Here is a 17,603-nt window from a genome sequence, read left to right on the forward strand (position 1 = left end):
ATAAGATTGGTGTGATAAGTGATTATAGGAGGCACACGAATTTGGTTTAAAAACTCGTACGCGTGCTCAATCTCCTACTCGTAGTCCAATCTGAAAGTCGCTAAATAGACGGCACCTGTGTAGTCCATCAGATTGCGCAATTTCCTAATGTGAGTGGGTCATACTAGGAGCAGCGCAGCCGCGAGCTACAAGTAGCGCGGGGCTGCACCGCTCGCCATTCGAGATCTCCCTTGCGACATTGCGTTTGTTTTAGGAATTTTATCGCGAAATAAAAACTGCTCGAAGTCTACCCTGCCCCCGAGCCAACTATTATAAGAAACCTGGAAAGCTTTGTGTACAAATATTTACAAACACATGTTTATTCAAATTTCATTCAAAATATACATAAAAAATACAAATTGATAAAACTCCCCTAAAAACACACAAATTGATAAAACTCCCCTTAAAAATACAAATATGAAAAATAATAAATATTATTTTAAAAATGATTGATAGATAATAAACTCAATAGCCTCGATTTTGCTTCAAAAAATAATATGCACTGATTTTTTTCCTTGGACATAATCCAATCCTTGAAGAACACAGTTTTCCTCGACCTTTGCTCTCAGAAAACTATTCGCATATATTAGCATGTCACGGTAACTTGCTACATTCTACAAATCCCAGTGGCCTTGGCTGGCAGAGTCGAGGATGATTCTTTGCGGCCTTCCTGACATAAAAAATCACGCACTTTAACAGGATTGCATTCTGGAAGCGATTTTTGGAATTAAGTGCAAAATCGGGAAGTACATGAATACATTGGCCATGTCGATTTTAGAAAAATCGCGACATCTCATGGAGATGATTTCTCTAGGAATAAATAATAAAATAATTTATGAATTTATATTGACGCTTTTTAACATGTAAATGAGCAAAAGCGCATTACAATATTAAAACTATAAAAATGAATTAAAATATACTAACTATATACATTAGTGGGGGGGGGGGGGGGGGGGGGATACATGGTGCATATGGGATACTAACTCATTCATTAACTTTTTTTTTCCCAAAATGTCAAATGTCCTCCCTTATATTGACTGGTACATAAAAATTAGACATTTCCTCCATGGTCAGCGCCCAGGGTGGAGGGACACTCTGTATATTTTTGGGTGGGTGTGTGCCACTGGGACTCTGAAACCCTTATCCTATACCAGACCATGTTCAGCTGATTCTGAAACCCTTTACTGGACTAGACATCAGAAATCCCTACCCTATCCCAGACTTGCTTTTTTAGAACTTATCATTATTAGTGTTTCTAATGGAAAACCATGTGACAACATAGCTCATTATTAGCTGCAATGATTATATTTACGTTTAGGATCTTTGTCTTTCAAGTTTCTATTCCTATTCTAAACTTAATTCTTCATACCAAATTATTGATCAGTTTTCTGTCAAATGATACGCTATTCTAGACCAAAACTCTCCAATTTCTATACCCTATCCCAGTCTAAACTGCTTTAAAACCATACCGTTCACAGCGGCACATAAAAATATAGCTCACATATGGAAGTGCTTGGGTCGGCATCACCCAAATTACCTACCAATATTAAACTGTATCAGCCAGGAAGATTTTTATATCGCAGACTGTCAACACAACTCAAAAACCTCCAAACTGAGGTTCTTGTTCTTGTTATTGTTGGTCCAACATCTGGGCTAACATTCTCCCATAATAATATATAACAGTTAATCTACGTTTTTGTTCAATGTGGAAACATTTTATTCTTCTCTGTTGATTGTAAATTATGATCCAGGATATGCTAAAGGGTCAGTGGCATTAGCCCACTTTGGCATCCACACATAAGGACGAAAATGGCCCTGACCAGGAAAGAATTCTTCAAAAATCTGCCGATAGTAAAAGCCTTCCTTTGTCTTGGGGGTGTTGTTGGGGTAGAGATCAGCAGCACTAGCCAACGTTTCATCAGGAACCTGGTTTTTGATGTGATTCTGTAAATGCTCGTACCATGCCTGTCCAGGCTTGGACGATGACACCCCATCACTGAACCCCTTCTTGGGACGCCACAAGATCTCCTTTGGTAATGCATCTGTGTTATCAAAAGAAACTCGCACAAGCCACTTTGTAATGCCATCCTTAGGTTGGCGGATCTCTGGAGGAAGCGAAAGGAAATAGGAAGTAAAATGAACATCCAGAAATGGTACTCGGATTTCCAGACCATGCGCAGCTGTTGCATGGTCACATCGCCTAACATCATAAAGGTAAAGATCTTCCAGCAGTCGTCGGGACTCTTCATCAGCTTCTTCTGGGCTTGGAGCACTGAAGAAAGAGCTGTAGCCTTGACAAAGCTCATCAGAACCTTCACCAGAGTAAATAACAACAGTGTCTGTATTTTTACTTATGTACTTGCTCAAAAGATAATGTGCCACAGAACCACGAATTGTTATTGTGTCCCAAGTCTCAACTGTATAGATGACATCACGCAATGCTTGGATTCCTTCTTCAGCCGTGAAGATAACCTCGTGATGTTCACTACCTAAAAAAATAAATGTCCACACAAAAATTAACAAACTTTATTAAACAAAGAAGCCACCTGGCCATGGTTAGGAGCTCTCAAACAACTCCATAATCAAATGTCAAACAATTTCTGTAACATTTGATCTCTCGAATATTTACAGTCGACAAACTAAAGGTCAAAAGAGATGGCTCTTGGTAAATTTTTTTACACTGCAAATTATGGAAGATCTCCTCAAGGGATTCAGGCCTGGATGATCCAGATGCAACTCCCCACCCCCCACCTTTTGTACAGTGTACAGTGTAAATAAAATGCAATTTTCTTGGGGGTGAGGGTCCAAGTCTTTATTTATCTCTTTTTGCTGAATGTTGTGATCCCTTTATAGAGTTCCCTTTAATTGAATTGCTAAAATAGTCTGATGAAACTGAACTACCCATTAAACTCGCCATGCTACATGAAAAAATAAATGATCTGTTCAAACAATCCTTAATACTTGCTTTTTATCTTCGAATGGGGTGTCAGTTCTGGTTTAAGTCTTAAAAAGGATATCAATTTTCAATTTTCTAGCTTTAATAGGTTCAGGATCTTGAAAAACCTTTGTAACACACACCTACTATGTATTTTCTAGATGCCAAAAGTTTTAAAGGAAAGTATGGAGCTTAACTGGAATTTCAAGAGTAGTGGGGTGATTCAAACGAAAAGATCTTTTATTGGAGGGTATGGATATTTCCTGGAACAACACAATCAAGAAAATATGGCATTCTAAATTTATTCTTCACCCACCACCAGAGCTCCAACTTACCAATGTGTTTGGCCACTTTCCGTGCTGCTGCAACATCCACACTTCCTTCCATGCCAATTGAGAATGTCTGGATTGGGTAGTCAATTCCATTCTCCTTTGCCACCTTGGTCAGATACGATGCCACTAAACTAGAATCCAGGCCTCCAGAAAGCAGACAGCCAATTCTACGTTCGGCCATGAGACGTTTACGCACTGCTTCTGAGAACAGCTTTCTGATATTTTTCATGACATCACTGGAGTCTGGTTTCACTCTGGTTTCAAACACTGGTGGCTTGCCTATCTTTGTGTAGGCCTTTTGCTGCATGAATGTAGTTTGTCCATTTGGTGACAAGCTATACGATGCATAGTGACCAGGTGGAAATTGCTTCACAACAGTTTTGCTGCCACTTGTCTCGAAGTTCTTGATCAGAGGGACAAGAGCTTTTGCTTCAGAGCTTAAAGCCAAGATTCCTGTCTCCTTCCCTGCCATAGACAGTGTAAACATTGGACGGATCCCAAAAGTGTCTCTTCCAATGTGCACTTCTTTGCTTTTTGTATCAATGATACAAAATGCAAAAACACCATCCAACATCTGCGCCATCTTCTCTGCTCCAAACTTGTCATAAAGGTGTAGAATGACTTCTCCGTCACATTTTGTGAGAAAGTCAAAGTCATATTGCTTTCCAACTTCTTTGTGGTTGTAAATTTCTCCATTGTAAATCAGGCAGAGGTGCGGCAGTGCTTTAATCCTCATTGGTTGCATTCCAAAGAGATCGCCAACAATGGCAAGGCGGTGAAATGCCACACAGCAGTTTTGGAAGTGAGGAATTGTCTCCATGCGGAAAGCATCAGGGCCTCTTTGGCTGATTTTCATGGCACAGGCGGCATACTTTGAGTACTCTGGGATACCAAATATAGCCCAGATACCACACATATTGCACAATATCTACTTCTGGCCTGAAATTACATGTTGAAATTTATTAATATTAAATTTAATATAAGAAATGAAACCTCATTTCTATGGCTTTTTAAAATAATACTCAGCTAGCTATTACAGATCATAGCCACATTATTTTACTCCTGAACTGGCTAGAAAAAAACGGAGCGACACAACTATTCAATTGTGTTTTTTTTTGTGAAATGCTCCGGATAAAATGCAAATTAAAGAAGTGAGGTTAAGACAAAGTTTTAAATATGCTTCTGTGCCTGCTCTGTAAGTTTTCCTCGGTTACCCTGTAAAGGAGGGTTATTTTTAACTGAATAAAGCCGATATGAGCTTTATTCCACCCTTAGCTTGGCCAGGCCCTTTCCACTTTCTAAGATGGGGACTGATTAAAATTTTTCGCCAAGGGGACTGTTGTGATGTCAAAATGCTTACCCAAGTAACGTGGGGCCTGAGCCCTAATGACTCAACGCCCTTGCGCCGTGTGTGTGTGTGTGTGTAAAGCGAAGCGTGTGTGCTTCGGTGTTGTGTTGTGAAAGCAAACAGCTTTCCTTTTCGTTCACGTTACATTTGGGGGCAGCGGGGGGACTTTTTTGTGAAAGGAAAGACCATGGAAGAAACTGTTAAAGCGTTGGAGACGAAATTAGCCCAATTGGAAGCGAAACTTGCCACGAAAAGCTAGAGTTCAGCATCTGCTTCAGCCAGCTCAGCCAGCTCGCCTGATGTACACAATGCACTTCGAATCAAGCCTGAAAGTTTCTCGGCTGGTTCGGGGAGAAATTGGCTGGCTTGGCTGAGGAAATTTAAAAGTATTGCGGCACTTAACAAATGGAATCAGGAACTGCAATGTCAGATTTTGCCGACGTATTTGAACAGTATTGCCGAACAAACGTATTACAGTTTTATACCGTCGAGTCAAACCAACACGTGGGCGACAGTCGAGCGAGCCCTGACAGATCGTTTCCACCCCAAGGAATCTCGTCAAGTGCATATTTCTACCTTACGGGCCAAATCGAGACAAGCCAGATATTTTTTGTGGGTGCACTTTTTGGACCTGGGCCCCAATTCCTTGGATGAGGCCTTGGCTGCTGCACAGCGCTATGAATCTAATCAGAAAGTCCTGGAATAAGGAAGTGCCCGAGTGCTTACCACAAGCTCAGGAGAAGAAGAGGGTTCCTCTTCAGCCAGTTACAGCGCCTTTCAGACAAGTTTTGGTCCTGGTTCTCAACAGGGGACTCAAGAGCCGCCACCATGGGCAAAATAGATCTTTCAACAGCAAACTGAAATCCTACAGAAACTGAAAAATATTCCTCATGCGGGACAAGAATCAAGTGCAGGGAGGCGTGAAGGTGTGTAATCTAGACAAGGCCCCAGAGCACGTTTTAAGTGTAGCAGCTTGACTCACTTCATCCGTGATTGCCCATTGCAGAGCATTCCATTTCAGGGAAACTTGAGAAGGGAAGGGTGCAACCAGAAGTGACCCCGCCCGGACCCTCTCAAGGTGCACTTCTGGACTGCGAAGTAAATGGTTTCAGATGTCGAACTTTATTGGACACTGGTGCTCAGGCTACAATTATCAGTGACATACTGTATCATCGTGTTAAGAGCTGTACGGAGAAACTCTTGCCTCAGCAAAAGCCCGTCCTTGGAGCTAACAATATGCCACTTGATATCCTGGGGTCAGTAAAGGTAACACTTAAGCTCGGTGGTATTGAAGCGCAACACATGGTGTTTGTGTGTGGGGGCCTGGCACCAGAAATATTAGTTGGCATAGATTTAGTTAGGACCCACAAATGTGTGCTTAACTTTGACAATGAGACTGTCAATACTAAGGAAGGACCCAGCAAGATGGTTTCTAGGCATCGTGACAAGGTTTGCAGAATCACAGTGGCCGAAACCGTAACGTTGTTACCAAACATGATTGCTGACATACCTTGTCAGGTACAAGAAGCAAATGGTTTAGATGAGTTAGTGGGTGTACTGGAACCCTCAGACAAGTTCACAGAACGATATGCAGCTGAACCACTTCGAACCGCAGTAACTATCAAGGGTGGCCGAGTCCCGGTTCGAGTTTTCAATCCATCCAACCAGCCAATATGGGTCTACAGGTGCAGTAACATAGGAAGTCTCCACCCATTGGAGAGTGAGTGGGAGTCGTCTAAAGGGGGCCGTACAAGTATGGACTACAAAACTGTCTCTTCGGTTTCATCTGAGAAAGATGCGAGTGTTCTACCTGGAGTTAAATGGTGCAGTACAATACGCAGGGAAGACTTTGAAAGCAGCTGAAAGTCAATGGAAGAACTGTTCCCCATCAACTGTGAGTCAGTACTGGCCACCCATGCTAATTGTGTCTCAAGCGGACCGATGGATTTAGGTACTACAAAGGGAGTGCAGCGCACCATTGACACAGGTTCCGCACAATCAATCCAGGTGCCACCTCGTAGAGTCCCTTTTCTTAAGAGAGAAGAAATACGTCGATAAGTCGACGAGATGCTGGAGGCAGAGATAATCGAGCCTTCCGAATCTCCATGGTCCTCTCCAGTTGTGTTGGTAACAAAGCCTGACGGCAGCCAGCGTTTTTGTGTCGATTACCGTGCTCTGAATTCTGTAACCAAACGCGACCTGTGTCCGCTTCCTCGGTGTGACGATATATTGGAGAGCTTGGCAGTAGCGCAGTGGTTCTCCCACCTTGATCTGCTAAGAGGGTACTGGCAAATAGGTGTTGACGTGGAAGACCGTGCGAAAACAGCCTTTGCAACACCGGATGGCCTTTACCAGTTCCGTCGATGGCGTTTTGGTCTTACAATTGCACCGGCTTGTCTCATGCGTGCTATGCACATTGTCCTCAAGGTTTTATGCTGGTCAGACTGTCTAGTTTATCTAGATGACATCATAGTCTTTGGTCGAACACTGGAGGAACACAGGAAGAGGCTCGCACTTGTTCTGTCCCACTTGGCAGAAGCTGGCTTAAGCTTGAAGCAAGCTGTTGTCTGAACGGGTGGTTGTGCTAGGTCACGTAGTGACTCAGGATGGTATATCTACTGACCCAGAGAAAATACGTGTAGTAAAGGAGTTGCCTGTACCTTCAGATTCCCGCCAGTTGAAAGCATTCTTGGGCACAGCTGGATACTACCGACAGTTTGTGCCTAACTATGCCCAGGTTACATGCCCGCTGTACAGAGCAGAACAGAAGCGAGATAATTTCACGTGGTCAGCCGAATGCCAGGAAGCCTTTTTGTCCATTAAGCGCCACTTGACAAATGACCCAATACTTGCTTTCCCACAATTGGATGTGCCGTTTATCCTGGACACCGATGCCTGTGACAGTGGGTTGGGCGCGGTGTTATCACAGGTTCAAGGTGGAAAAGAGCGTGTGATAGCCTTTGTTGCCCGTGCGCTAACAAAGGCAGAAAGGAATTACAGTACTACCCGGAAGGAACTTTTGGCCCTTGTGCGGGGCTCGGAACACTTTAAAACATATCTCTATGGGAGACGTTTTCTCGCCAGAACTGATCGTAATGCCTTACAGGGAGGAACTTTAAGAATCCTAAGGGCCAGGTGGCTAGGTGGCTTGAACGGTTGAGCGACTTTGACTTTTGAAGTGAAGCATCGCCCTGATAGTTCGCATAACAATGCTGATGGTCTGTCCCGTCTCCCCTGGGCCGAGGAAGAAATGGTGCACCCCTGAAGTGGGAAGCGATGTTGCATGGGTCCAGTCTGAGCGTGGATCCCCTTTCGAACGAGAGCATTCAAGTGGCTCAGAGTCAAGATGAGGTCCTTTCTTAAGTCGTGAAGTGGCTTGAGGTCGGCGTCAGACCTCTCCGGCGTGACGTTGAGGGAGGTGGACGCAAGCTGCTGTCATACTGCTCACAGTGGAACCGGCTACTTGTCGGGGGTGGTCTAGTGTTCAGGCGCTGGGAGGACGAAGAGACGGGCCGAGAAACTCACCAGCAGCTTTGCTTGCCAGAAAGTCTTGCCCCAAAAGTGTTGTACGCCTTTCATGATGCTCGCTCTGCAGGCCACCTTGGTGTGACGAAAACCACAGAGAGAGTACGGAAAAGATTCTTTTGGCATGGCTTGAGGGAGGATGTTGAAAACCATGTAAAGAGGTGTGGACCATGTGCTGAAGTCAACGACCCCTCTAAAATGCCCAAAGTTCGCTTGATCAGTGTCGAGTCAGGCCATCCTCTGCAGAGAGTAGCTATTGACATTGTTGGTCCTATACCAAGGTCAAGCTCGGGCCATGAGTGGTTGCTTGTGGTCTCAGACCACTTTACAAAAGTCGCCCAAGCGTTCCGGGTGAGAAATACGTCAGCAGTCACGCTTGCTTGCAAAGAAGGTGATGGATGAGTACATTTGCCGATTTGGATGTTTTGAGAACTTACAATCTGATCAGGGTGCTAATGTCGTCGGAGCGGTCTTCCGAGGACTGTGTGACTTGATCGAGGCAGCTAAGACACGGACAACACCGCATCACCCTCAAGGCGATGGCCAGGTGAAGAGGCTGAACAAGTCCTTCGTAAAGATCTTGTCTAAGCTAATATCCGATCATCGCCGCGATTAGGCAGACTGTGTTCCAAAGGCCTTGTTGGCCTATAATACCAGCGTCCATGAGTCGACGGGATTCAGCCCCTATCGCTTAATGTTTGGGAGGGAAGCCATCTTGCCTTTGGATGCTGCTCTTAAGTTAGAGACCTCGGCGTTCCCCGGGTCAGCGAAAACATATCCGGGGTATGTTGTTCAGCAGAAGCTTCAGGTGGAGGTAACAGAGCAGCTAGTGAGAGAAAACCTTAAGCGAGCACAGAAAGCTCAGAAAGCCCATTATGACACCAAGTGCTATGGTCAGCGGTTCCATGCTGGAGACCGGGTGTGGTACAGAAACCGAACCAGGGTCAGGAAGAAAAAGTTCCTTAAACCTTGGTGTGGCCCCTGGAAGGTCATAAAGGCCTTGTCTGGTGTTACCTATCGTATTGAGGAGGAGAAAAGAAAGCCTGGAAGGCGTCGGCAAAGGAGAGTGGTCCACTTCAACTACTTGAAACCGTGTCATTCTTCCCCTCAAGAAATTCTTTCTCCTTCATCGCGAGAGCTCAGTGGCCAGGTGCGGAGAACGCCAGTAAACCCTGGCGAGGTTCGAGGAGTTGGAATGGTTGGAAATTCCTGCTTCTCCAGTCACCGAACGCCAGCCGGATGCTCGCGAGGTTGCTGGTGTGTTGATTCCTGTTTCTCAAGATGCCGATGTCCCAGATTCTCCAGTCGCTGAAAATCCACATCAGCCCGAGACTCCTGTGGAGAGTAGCTCACCAGTTGCTGAACAGAGTCAGAGACCAAGGCGTGAAAGGAGAGAGCCACCGTGGCTTAGATACAATGTCAGAACAGTTGTGTGCTAGCTAGTCTAGCTCATGGACTTTGTTAGAACTTTTGCACGTTAAAGTTACTGAGTTCAAAGGAACTTATCCTGTTCTTAAGTGGTGGGTGATAGTGTAGCGTGGGGCCTGAGCCCTAATGACTCGCCGCGCTTGCGCCGTGTGTGTGTGTAAAGCGAAGCGTGTGTGCTTCGGTGTTGTGTTGTAAGGGCAAACGGCTTTCATTTTCGTTCATGTTACACCCAGGTAGAGCTACGCTAAGTCAAATTCCTGTGAGTTGCCCCCCTCCCCCCATCCTGGCGCAAACCACTGATAGGTGCTTTAAGTTGCGTGTGAATCCATGGATAACATCACTGATCGGCAGTCATCAATACTTTCAGAAGGACTGCAGAATGCAGTATGGCCAATCAATTGACAGCATGATAATAATTTTCCAGGGTAATTTCGCTTGAGAATAAGTCAAGTAAGTTCACCTTTCAGTCTGAAACGCTGTTTCATGTGTACTTGTAAGATGTTGAAAGAACAAACGTAACAACTTAATCACGCGACAACCTTCATTCGGGAGGAAGATTTCCCTTATTGAAAAGTCACACAAGCAGCCGGCCAGTTGACACAATTAAGAGTCGATTTTTTTTAGTAAAAGAAGTTTTAAATCATTTGAACCGTTTCGTTTTATGTTAACTTTCGTTAATTTGAGACTTTTTAAGCAGCAGACGTGATACTTTTACTTTTCGTGCAAACTTGTGCTCTGCGCCGCGCGAATTCCACGATCTTTTGCTCTCTCCGACATAGGCGCAGAGCACAAGCCTGGCACAAGATCGAATAACGAAAGCGCAATAAGATTTCACGCGGAAACAACAGACCATGACATTCATCCGGATTATGTAGAAATTTTAGAAAGAAATGTCAACAATAGGCAACAACGCCTATTTCTAGGAGCGCTACATTCTATCCAGGACATTAACTGTGTGAATGAGCATGTGCATTTCCCACAAGTTTATTTAACATTGGGAACATCCCTAGAGACCGGCGGCGTATAAAAACTTATTATGCAAAAACTAAACCAATTTTAACTCTGATGAAGGTAACAGAGAGTTACCGAAAATTCAGTCTTATACGTTTTTTACCACCTTTTTTAAACCGATTTTAAGATCAGATACAAACCAAATTTTTATTATGTCAAACACTGATCGCCCTAATAACATTATGTTACATGATTCTTTTGTTTTTCTACTGAGTCTAATTTAATTAAGTAACAAGAGTCTAAAAGAATCCTACCGCACTGAAAATCACATGGCGTTAGGCATAGATAACATTTAACTTTCGTTGGTTTGATTTTCAGTTAGGTATTGGTCGCACTTGGGAAAAGTTTTCATCTTTGTCGGCTAGAAAACAGAAAAATTTCTTAGACGTCGAAACAGCAAACGTGATACTATTCCCTTCTGTGTAAACAAATGTAACATGATACTTTTGTTTTTCTCCTTAACTTATGTAACGCAACACTTGTTTTGTCGAAAACATATGAAACTTGATACATTTCTTTAGAAAACAGGGCGACATCGATGAAAGTTGTTTTGCTTAAAGTAATAAAACCAATTATAACACAGATATTAAGAAATATTTTCAGATTGGGAGATATAAGGTCACCTTTTAAAGACTAGTCGGTATGTTTTGGAGTTAAAATCGAATGAACGACGATCGATAGCGGCAACAGAATAAGAACGTGCCATTTCGTGACAATTAAATTAGTTTGTTTTTTAACTGAATGAACTGATTTCTGTTGTGAACGAAACAAAATCTTTGTTGTGACAGTTCTGACCAAGGAAAATGTGCATTGAAATTCTTTTGTTTCTGCTCCAAGCAAATGTTATGAGATATTTTTATGTTTATTTGCGAACGGTAACTTAAGACCTGTTTTTCACGTAGGAGTGTAGTTTCAATTAGAACTCTTCCCGCGAGAATAAACAAATAAGAAGCGAATTTAGTGGCATTCTCAGATATTCAGTTAATTTAAATGTTCGGGTTTAAGGTTGTAACGTAGATATGCTCCGCATTTTACCTGAAGCGTACGGTCAGGTGCTCCCGACACCCCCCCCCCCCCCGGAATGATTAATTTATTGATATTAATTAATTTATTGGCTATTAAAATTTACACCGTTAGCGTTTTAATGGTATAGGGGTTTAGCGGATGACAGCCCCATCAAACCATCACAATAGTGCATTTTGCACTAAAAGGGCATTTGTTTAGTGGAAGACGAATAGATGATATGAATTCAATTTGACTAATTTGGAGGAAGAAATGTTTGTTTTATACAACATGCACGAAAAGCTAAGGAAACTAGGGAAATGCAAATTGAAAGAATTGGAGAGCTCGTTGTGAACAAAGCTCAAACACAAATCCCTTAACTAAAGATGATTATTCTTTGATCTTTTCTAAATCTGGTGTTTGCATAATCGGTCGCCGAACCTTGCTTGTATGCAAATGTCTGTCAGGAATGCACACTGAGGCATCGTTTACACGAACGCGGTTAATAATCAACACGGTTTCATTACCGCGAAACCGCATCAAACGGTTTTTTAGTGTTCACACGAAACATATCCTACCGCTTTCCAAGTGTTTTCGAAAGTGATTGTATAAAGCAAGTGCTGCACTCTGTGCGAGGTTCGTCATATTTAACTCATGTTTACTCTTCGCGATCCAGTCAATTTGTGGCAAAACACTTGACCGATTTCAAATCGGTGCGGTTTTGCCGTTTACACGAGTAATGAAACCGTATCGTTTTGAAAACGCTTCACTTTTGAGAGCGTTTTCAAAACCATCCGGTTTCAGTTGTGTCTCGATCGGCGCCGTGTAAACGAAAGGCGTAACATCGAAAGCGATACGGTTACAAATGAAACCGCGTCCGTGTAGACAGTGCCTGAAATTAACCCAGGTATTAAACCCGCGAACATTTCTACAAATTACCTGGTAGACAGCAGCTTTGCAGAATACCCTTGAGTATATCAGAAGAGCGAACGAAAGCGCGAAACTTGTCTAATGCAATCGGTCGTGAAACCAGCCTTCGAAGTATGCACAGCAATATTAGCCTCCCTAGCCTGGGGCCTTCGTCTTACCGCCCACGCAATCTTCCGTGAAAACCCGGCTAGATTGGTTGCAATAAAGCAAAGCGTTTCAAGTCCTCGTGCTCATATCAAAATGACTGATAGATTAACTGGATTTTGTTACGTATAAAAATATTTCTGTGACAATTTTAAATAATATTTTACCCTGTTCGAAACAGAAGTCACACTGAGGGTAAACGCCATTCCAAATCCCTTAAAATGTCTTTACTCCGTTTTGCTATCATTTCGATAAAAGATCCTTACATAATTCACTCTTGGTGTTAGGCAGTTCTGAAAGGATAAGCACGCGCCTTTTGTTAACAACACAGACAAAGCGTAACGCCGCCGCCACTTCTTATCTAAAGAAAACGAATCTCGGCTTACAGTGGATAGTTCAACATCTCATTTTAATGGTCTCTAAACGCTCTGATTTTATAAATACAAATCAGTGTTCGCATTACTGGGCGAAATGTTCAAATTCTCAAAAACTTCAGGCAACTTTGACAAGTTGTTTCATGCATTTACGAACAAAACAGTAAACAAAAGGATACTGATTCAACTGTCTGGTACGTAGTCGCTTGATTAAGCTATTGTCCTTCCCGTAATTACCGTACCCAAATTCGCAAGTAGCCAATCAGAAGTGCGAATTACTGTCCCGATATCCTACGATATTAAGTCACTGACCTGATATGCCACCATATCACGGTCACTTTGAAGTTAAGTAGTGTTACTGTACGATGAATTAAAAACAGGTTTTACCAATAAAACAGAACTTCGTAATTTAAATTTAGCGGTGTTTAGCGGTCGTTAAAAGAGAAAAACTTACCAGAAACTAAACATGAGCGCGCTGCCAATTGCGCGATGTTTGTCGACGAGTACTGAGACATTCAGACTGAAACGAGTGCTCCAATCGGAGAGTGTAGTGTTTAAAATACACGTAGCAACTAAGATTGACACCGCTATTAAGCCGAAGCGGTTAAACTTACCGTTTAGACCATAAATAAATGCAACACAACATTGCCCTCCCTTGGGCACAACGACAAGTTAATTTTACTTATCGCATTGCATTACTGTTGATGGCAATAATATAAATCTTGATTTAATTCGCAATGTAGTGATCTCAGTTTAATTTTCGTTATAATCACAATGATATGCGAAATTTTCGCTTATTTCCCTCCCAACCATTTGACCGCTTATAAACTCATGCTGACTACAAACCGTCCGAAAATCCAACAAGAAATCACAATGGAAATCAAAAAGAGGGGTAATAAAATCGTTAACTATTTCTCTGCAGTTGAATAACAATAGTTGACAAACCAGTCAAAGTGGACTTGGAAATTTTCGGTCCTTAAACTCTTCCAACTGACGAAGCCAAACCTATATAACCGTTCGTTAGTTCTCAGTAAAGCCACTGTTTCCACGTTAAACGAGTGCTCCAATCAGAGAGTGTAGTGTTTGAAATACATGTAGCAAAAATATAAAAGCCGAAGCGGTTACCGTTTACACCATAAACAGTAACCGCTTATCAATCAATTGTCACGAAATGAAATCCCTTTGGTTAACTATTAGCAACGTTTTAGTGTGTGAAAGACTTGTACCAGTACAAATTTGCGTTGCTAATCGTTTTAGGTTAAATTAATATTAGCGCCTAAAGACTTGTACCAGTGCAAATTGCGTTCTTAATCGTTTTAAACTTCGCTGCCTTCAAGGGCTGAACCCCTCACATTCTTAATTGGTTATGTCACATAAGATTTGGGCTACTCACGTTCTTAATTGTTATATAACGTTTGTAAATTTGACAAGTCACGTTTTTTCTACAAGAACGGAAGCGCTGAAGCACAACTATAGAGTGACACTTTACAAGTCACGCGCTTTGATCACCCACAGCGGAAAGTATTCCCTTGAGAAATTAAAACAGTCCCTTGAGAGTTAACAAGAATGTGGTTCGAGATTACCCAACTTAACCGCTATTCTCCTTCCTTTTGCTAATAAACAAGCAGCAAAGTCGAAAAAATGGAGTCGGAATTTCCAAAATTTAACCGCATTTTTGTTGAATTTGGGTACGGTAAATACCTAATCGTACCTTTTTAATACGAACCATGGCTCGACCAAACTCGCCTGATATGCTACCGAAGCGTACCAAAAAGGTACGATTAGGTATTAATATCGCACCTTTTTTCAAGTCTGACAAAACGAATGATACCGAACACTTTTCGGCGTGATGTTCGTAAACACCGAAGGTATTCCCTAAAGGAATAAACCGAGCCCCTAGAGTAAAAATGCCAGCAGTTTCGCCCATTTTGGAATGACACGCTTCAATCGGCGTGAAGATGTAATGATACTCTTGACATAGCCCGGCGTATCCAATCGAATCAAAAACCAATCGAACAACAATGACCAACAATCGTTCAATTGGGGTCGGTTATCCGTCTCTTGATGAGTTAATCAGGGGGCGTTGCACCGTACGCAATATAAACAAACAGGAGTTCGGTAACGACTTCGGTAACCGAACGTTCGAGTGATTACGCGATTGTTCGATTACCGAACGTTCGATTGGATACGCTGGGACATATTTTTGTATTTCTCCGCTTCACATAAATTACATTTCAACAGTTCATTATATGTCCTTTTATGTAAAAAATTACCCTTTTCAAGAAAAAAGAAATAATACAACAAAGGTAACGAGAGCACGCAAAAGCCTAGTTGGCTTTTTAGCGATGATGTAAGTGATGACGTCGACGCGATTGGCAATTTATGCTCCTAGCAATGCTCGTTTTTTGTCTAAAAAAATGTTTAAATTATGCTCCTTTGGTTTGAAAAATGCTTTGTTTTATTTGGAAGAAAAACATACAAGATAATATAAGGAACCATGTATGTCACGTATGTTTTACGTTAAATTAGTAAAGTGAAAAACATCTTTGTTTCTTTTACACGTACATAACCCTTGTTTATGTTCCTCAAATGTGTCTAGTATTATAACACAGCGTTAGCGAACTGTTTCACTCGGTCATGTAAGGCAATTTTCGTGGTAGCACCCTGAGCCCTATCCGCGCTTATTTTTTTCTTTGTTCGCGAGCGGGAGGTATTCCAAAATTCCTGCTATCTGATTGGTTCCGGGAGCGGGCGGTATTCTCCCATCCGGCCCGATCGATTGTATCACTTTCTTGGGGAGCTTGGAAACCAGGCTTGATTTGGTAGCCAAGCCTTCTCTTCACACAGTAAAGTGAGCTTCCATCAACGGCTAAAAATTTAATCCTGCCTACGCCGAAAACCTCGAGGTTTTATCTGCTTCCCAAGATCCACAAAGCAGGCAATCCCGGAAGACCAATCGTCTCAGCGTGCAACTGTCCAACGGAGAACATTGCCTCGTACTTAGACCGCAACATGTGCCCCCTCGTCCGTGACCTTGAAACCTACGTAAAGGACACCAACCACGCGCTCAGCATCATCAATGATTTCCGTTTCGATGGCACCATGACCGGCGAACGCTTCTTATACACCATGGACATAAAATCTTTGTACACTGTTATCCCCAACAACAGCGGCCTCGAAGTTTTAGCCTACTTCCTCGACAAGCGTACAGTTCTCGACCCATCTACATCTACTTTAACCCGTCTTGCCGAACTTGTGCTGACCCTCAATGCTTTCACCTTCAATGGCGAATTTTACAAACAAACGGGAGGAGTCGCCATGGGCAGCAAGATGGGCCCCAACTATGCGTGTTTATTTGTGGGCTCTATCGAGGAACAAATCGCACGGCAGTACACCGGCTTTGTACCCCAACTCCACAAGCGCTACATCGACGATGTACTTGGAGTTGCTTGTTGTAGCCGCTTAGAGATTGACAACTACATCGACTTTGTGTCCAACTTCCACCCTGCCCTTCAGTTTACGCACGAAATTACTGCTTCTGACATCTCCTTCCTGGACATCAATCTTCGCATTACAATTGATCGCATCAGCACTTCCATCCACTACAAGGTCACAGACACGCACAACTATCTTCACAATCTTCGCATCCTCGGCACTGCAAGGATGGTCTCCCCCGTGGTCGACGTCTTAGACTTCGGCGTCTGTGCTCTGACAAGTCCGATTTTCTGAAGAAAGGCAAGGAAATGATTTCTTTTTTCTTTCAACGTGGGTACTGTGCCTCCTCTCTACAGCGTGACCTGGACGCAATTACATCAAGACTCCGAAAGTAGAGACCTCAGTCGAATTCCCTTGGTTCTCATATTCCACCCTTTAAGTGAAAGAATCAAGCGGATCCTCATGAGCAACTTCAGCATCCTATCTGGCGATCCACAGACGAAAGAAATCTTTCCTCAGCCGCAGCTGGTAGCGTATCGCCGCGATCGCAACGTCCGAGACACCTTAGTGCACACCGCCGACCGTAACCAACCTGGCCCTCACGTGGGAACCTCTCTTTGCACCCACAACCGCTGTCGCACTTGCAATTACATTTCTCGTGACAGCAACCTACAGGGTCCCCAATGCTCAATTAGCATCAAGTCAGTCATCTGGCTTGGTATATGCCATCTCTTGCCGCCGTCTACATCGGCGAAACAGGCCGGGCATTAAGAGAACGCTTTGGTGAGCATCTCCGCAGCAATGAGAAGAACCTGCCTGGATATCCTGTCGCAGAGCATTTTAATGCAAACGGACACACCCTGCAAGACGCACAAGTCCGAGGGGTCATGCTCTGCGGCGGAAATAAACTACGCAAACGCCAGGAAATGCGCCTAATTTTAAAGCTGGGCACCAGTCAGCCACATGGTCTGAATTCAGATTTTAGATATCTTTAGGTTGTCGCGCGCTCTTATCGCGCGCGCGCCTTTGAACTCAAATTTTTAAAAAATGTACAACAACTTTTAGTTTGCAAGACATGTTTCGATCGTTCCAACGATCAT

At 43.1% G+C, this 17,603-nt stretch overlaps 3 protein-coding genes across 3 annotated transcripts in view; 2 read left to right on the plus strand and 1 right to left on the minus strand.

The window, feature by feature from the left end:
- Nucleotides 1-17,603, plus strand: part of LOC144659910 (major facilitator superfamily domain-containing protein 6-like) — an 87,380-nt gene that overhangs the window by 28,433 nt on the left and 41,344 nt on the right. The gene's annotated exons all lie outside the window — the stretch shown is intronic.
- Nucleotides 1,008-12,672, minus strand: LOC144659912 (asparagine synthetase [glutamine-hydrolyzing]-like). Its single transcript, XM_078520435.1, has 3 exons — nt 12,560-12,672; nt 3,310-4,245; nt 1,008-2,528 (listed from the first exon to the last, which is right to left on the minus strand). The coding sequence occupies exons 2-3, from the start codon at nt 4,220-4,222 to the stop codon at nt 1,780-1,782; spliced, it is 1,662 nt and encodes a 553-aa protein (XP_078376561.1). The 5' UTR covers nt 4,223-4,245; nt 12,560-12,672; the 3' UTR covers nt 1,008-1,779.
- On the plus strand, nt 16,081-16,797 carry LOC144661033 (uncharacterized). The gene has a single exon (XM_078521747.1). The coding sequence runs from the start codon at nt 16,081-16,083 to the stop codon at nt 16,795-16,797; it is 717 nt and encodes a 238-aa protein (XP_078377873.1).

This window comes from Oculina patagonica, chromosome 7, assembly GCF_052425735.1.
Source record: "Oculina patagonica isolate OP01 chromosome 7, crgOcupat, whole genome shotgun sequence".
Classification (NCBI taxonomy): Eukaryota; Metazoa; Cnidaria; class Anthozoa; order Scleractinia; family Oculinidae; genus Oculina; species Oculina patagonica.

Bases quoted from the DNA above. Each gene is read 5' to 3' on its own strand.
- LOC144661033 (XM_078521747.1), top strand. From the start codon at position 16,081: ATGTGCCCCCTCGTCCGTGACCTTGAAACCTACGTAAAGGACACCAAC.
- LOC144659912 (XM_078520435.1), bottom strand. From the start codon at position 4,222: ATGTGTGGTATCTGGGCTATATTTGGTATCCCAGAGTACTCAAAGTAT. The intron at 2,529-3,309 runs GTAAGTTGGAGC...TTATTTTTTTAG, and splicing joins GAAAGTGGCCAAACACATTG to GTAGTGAACATCACGAGGTT.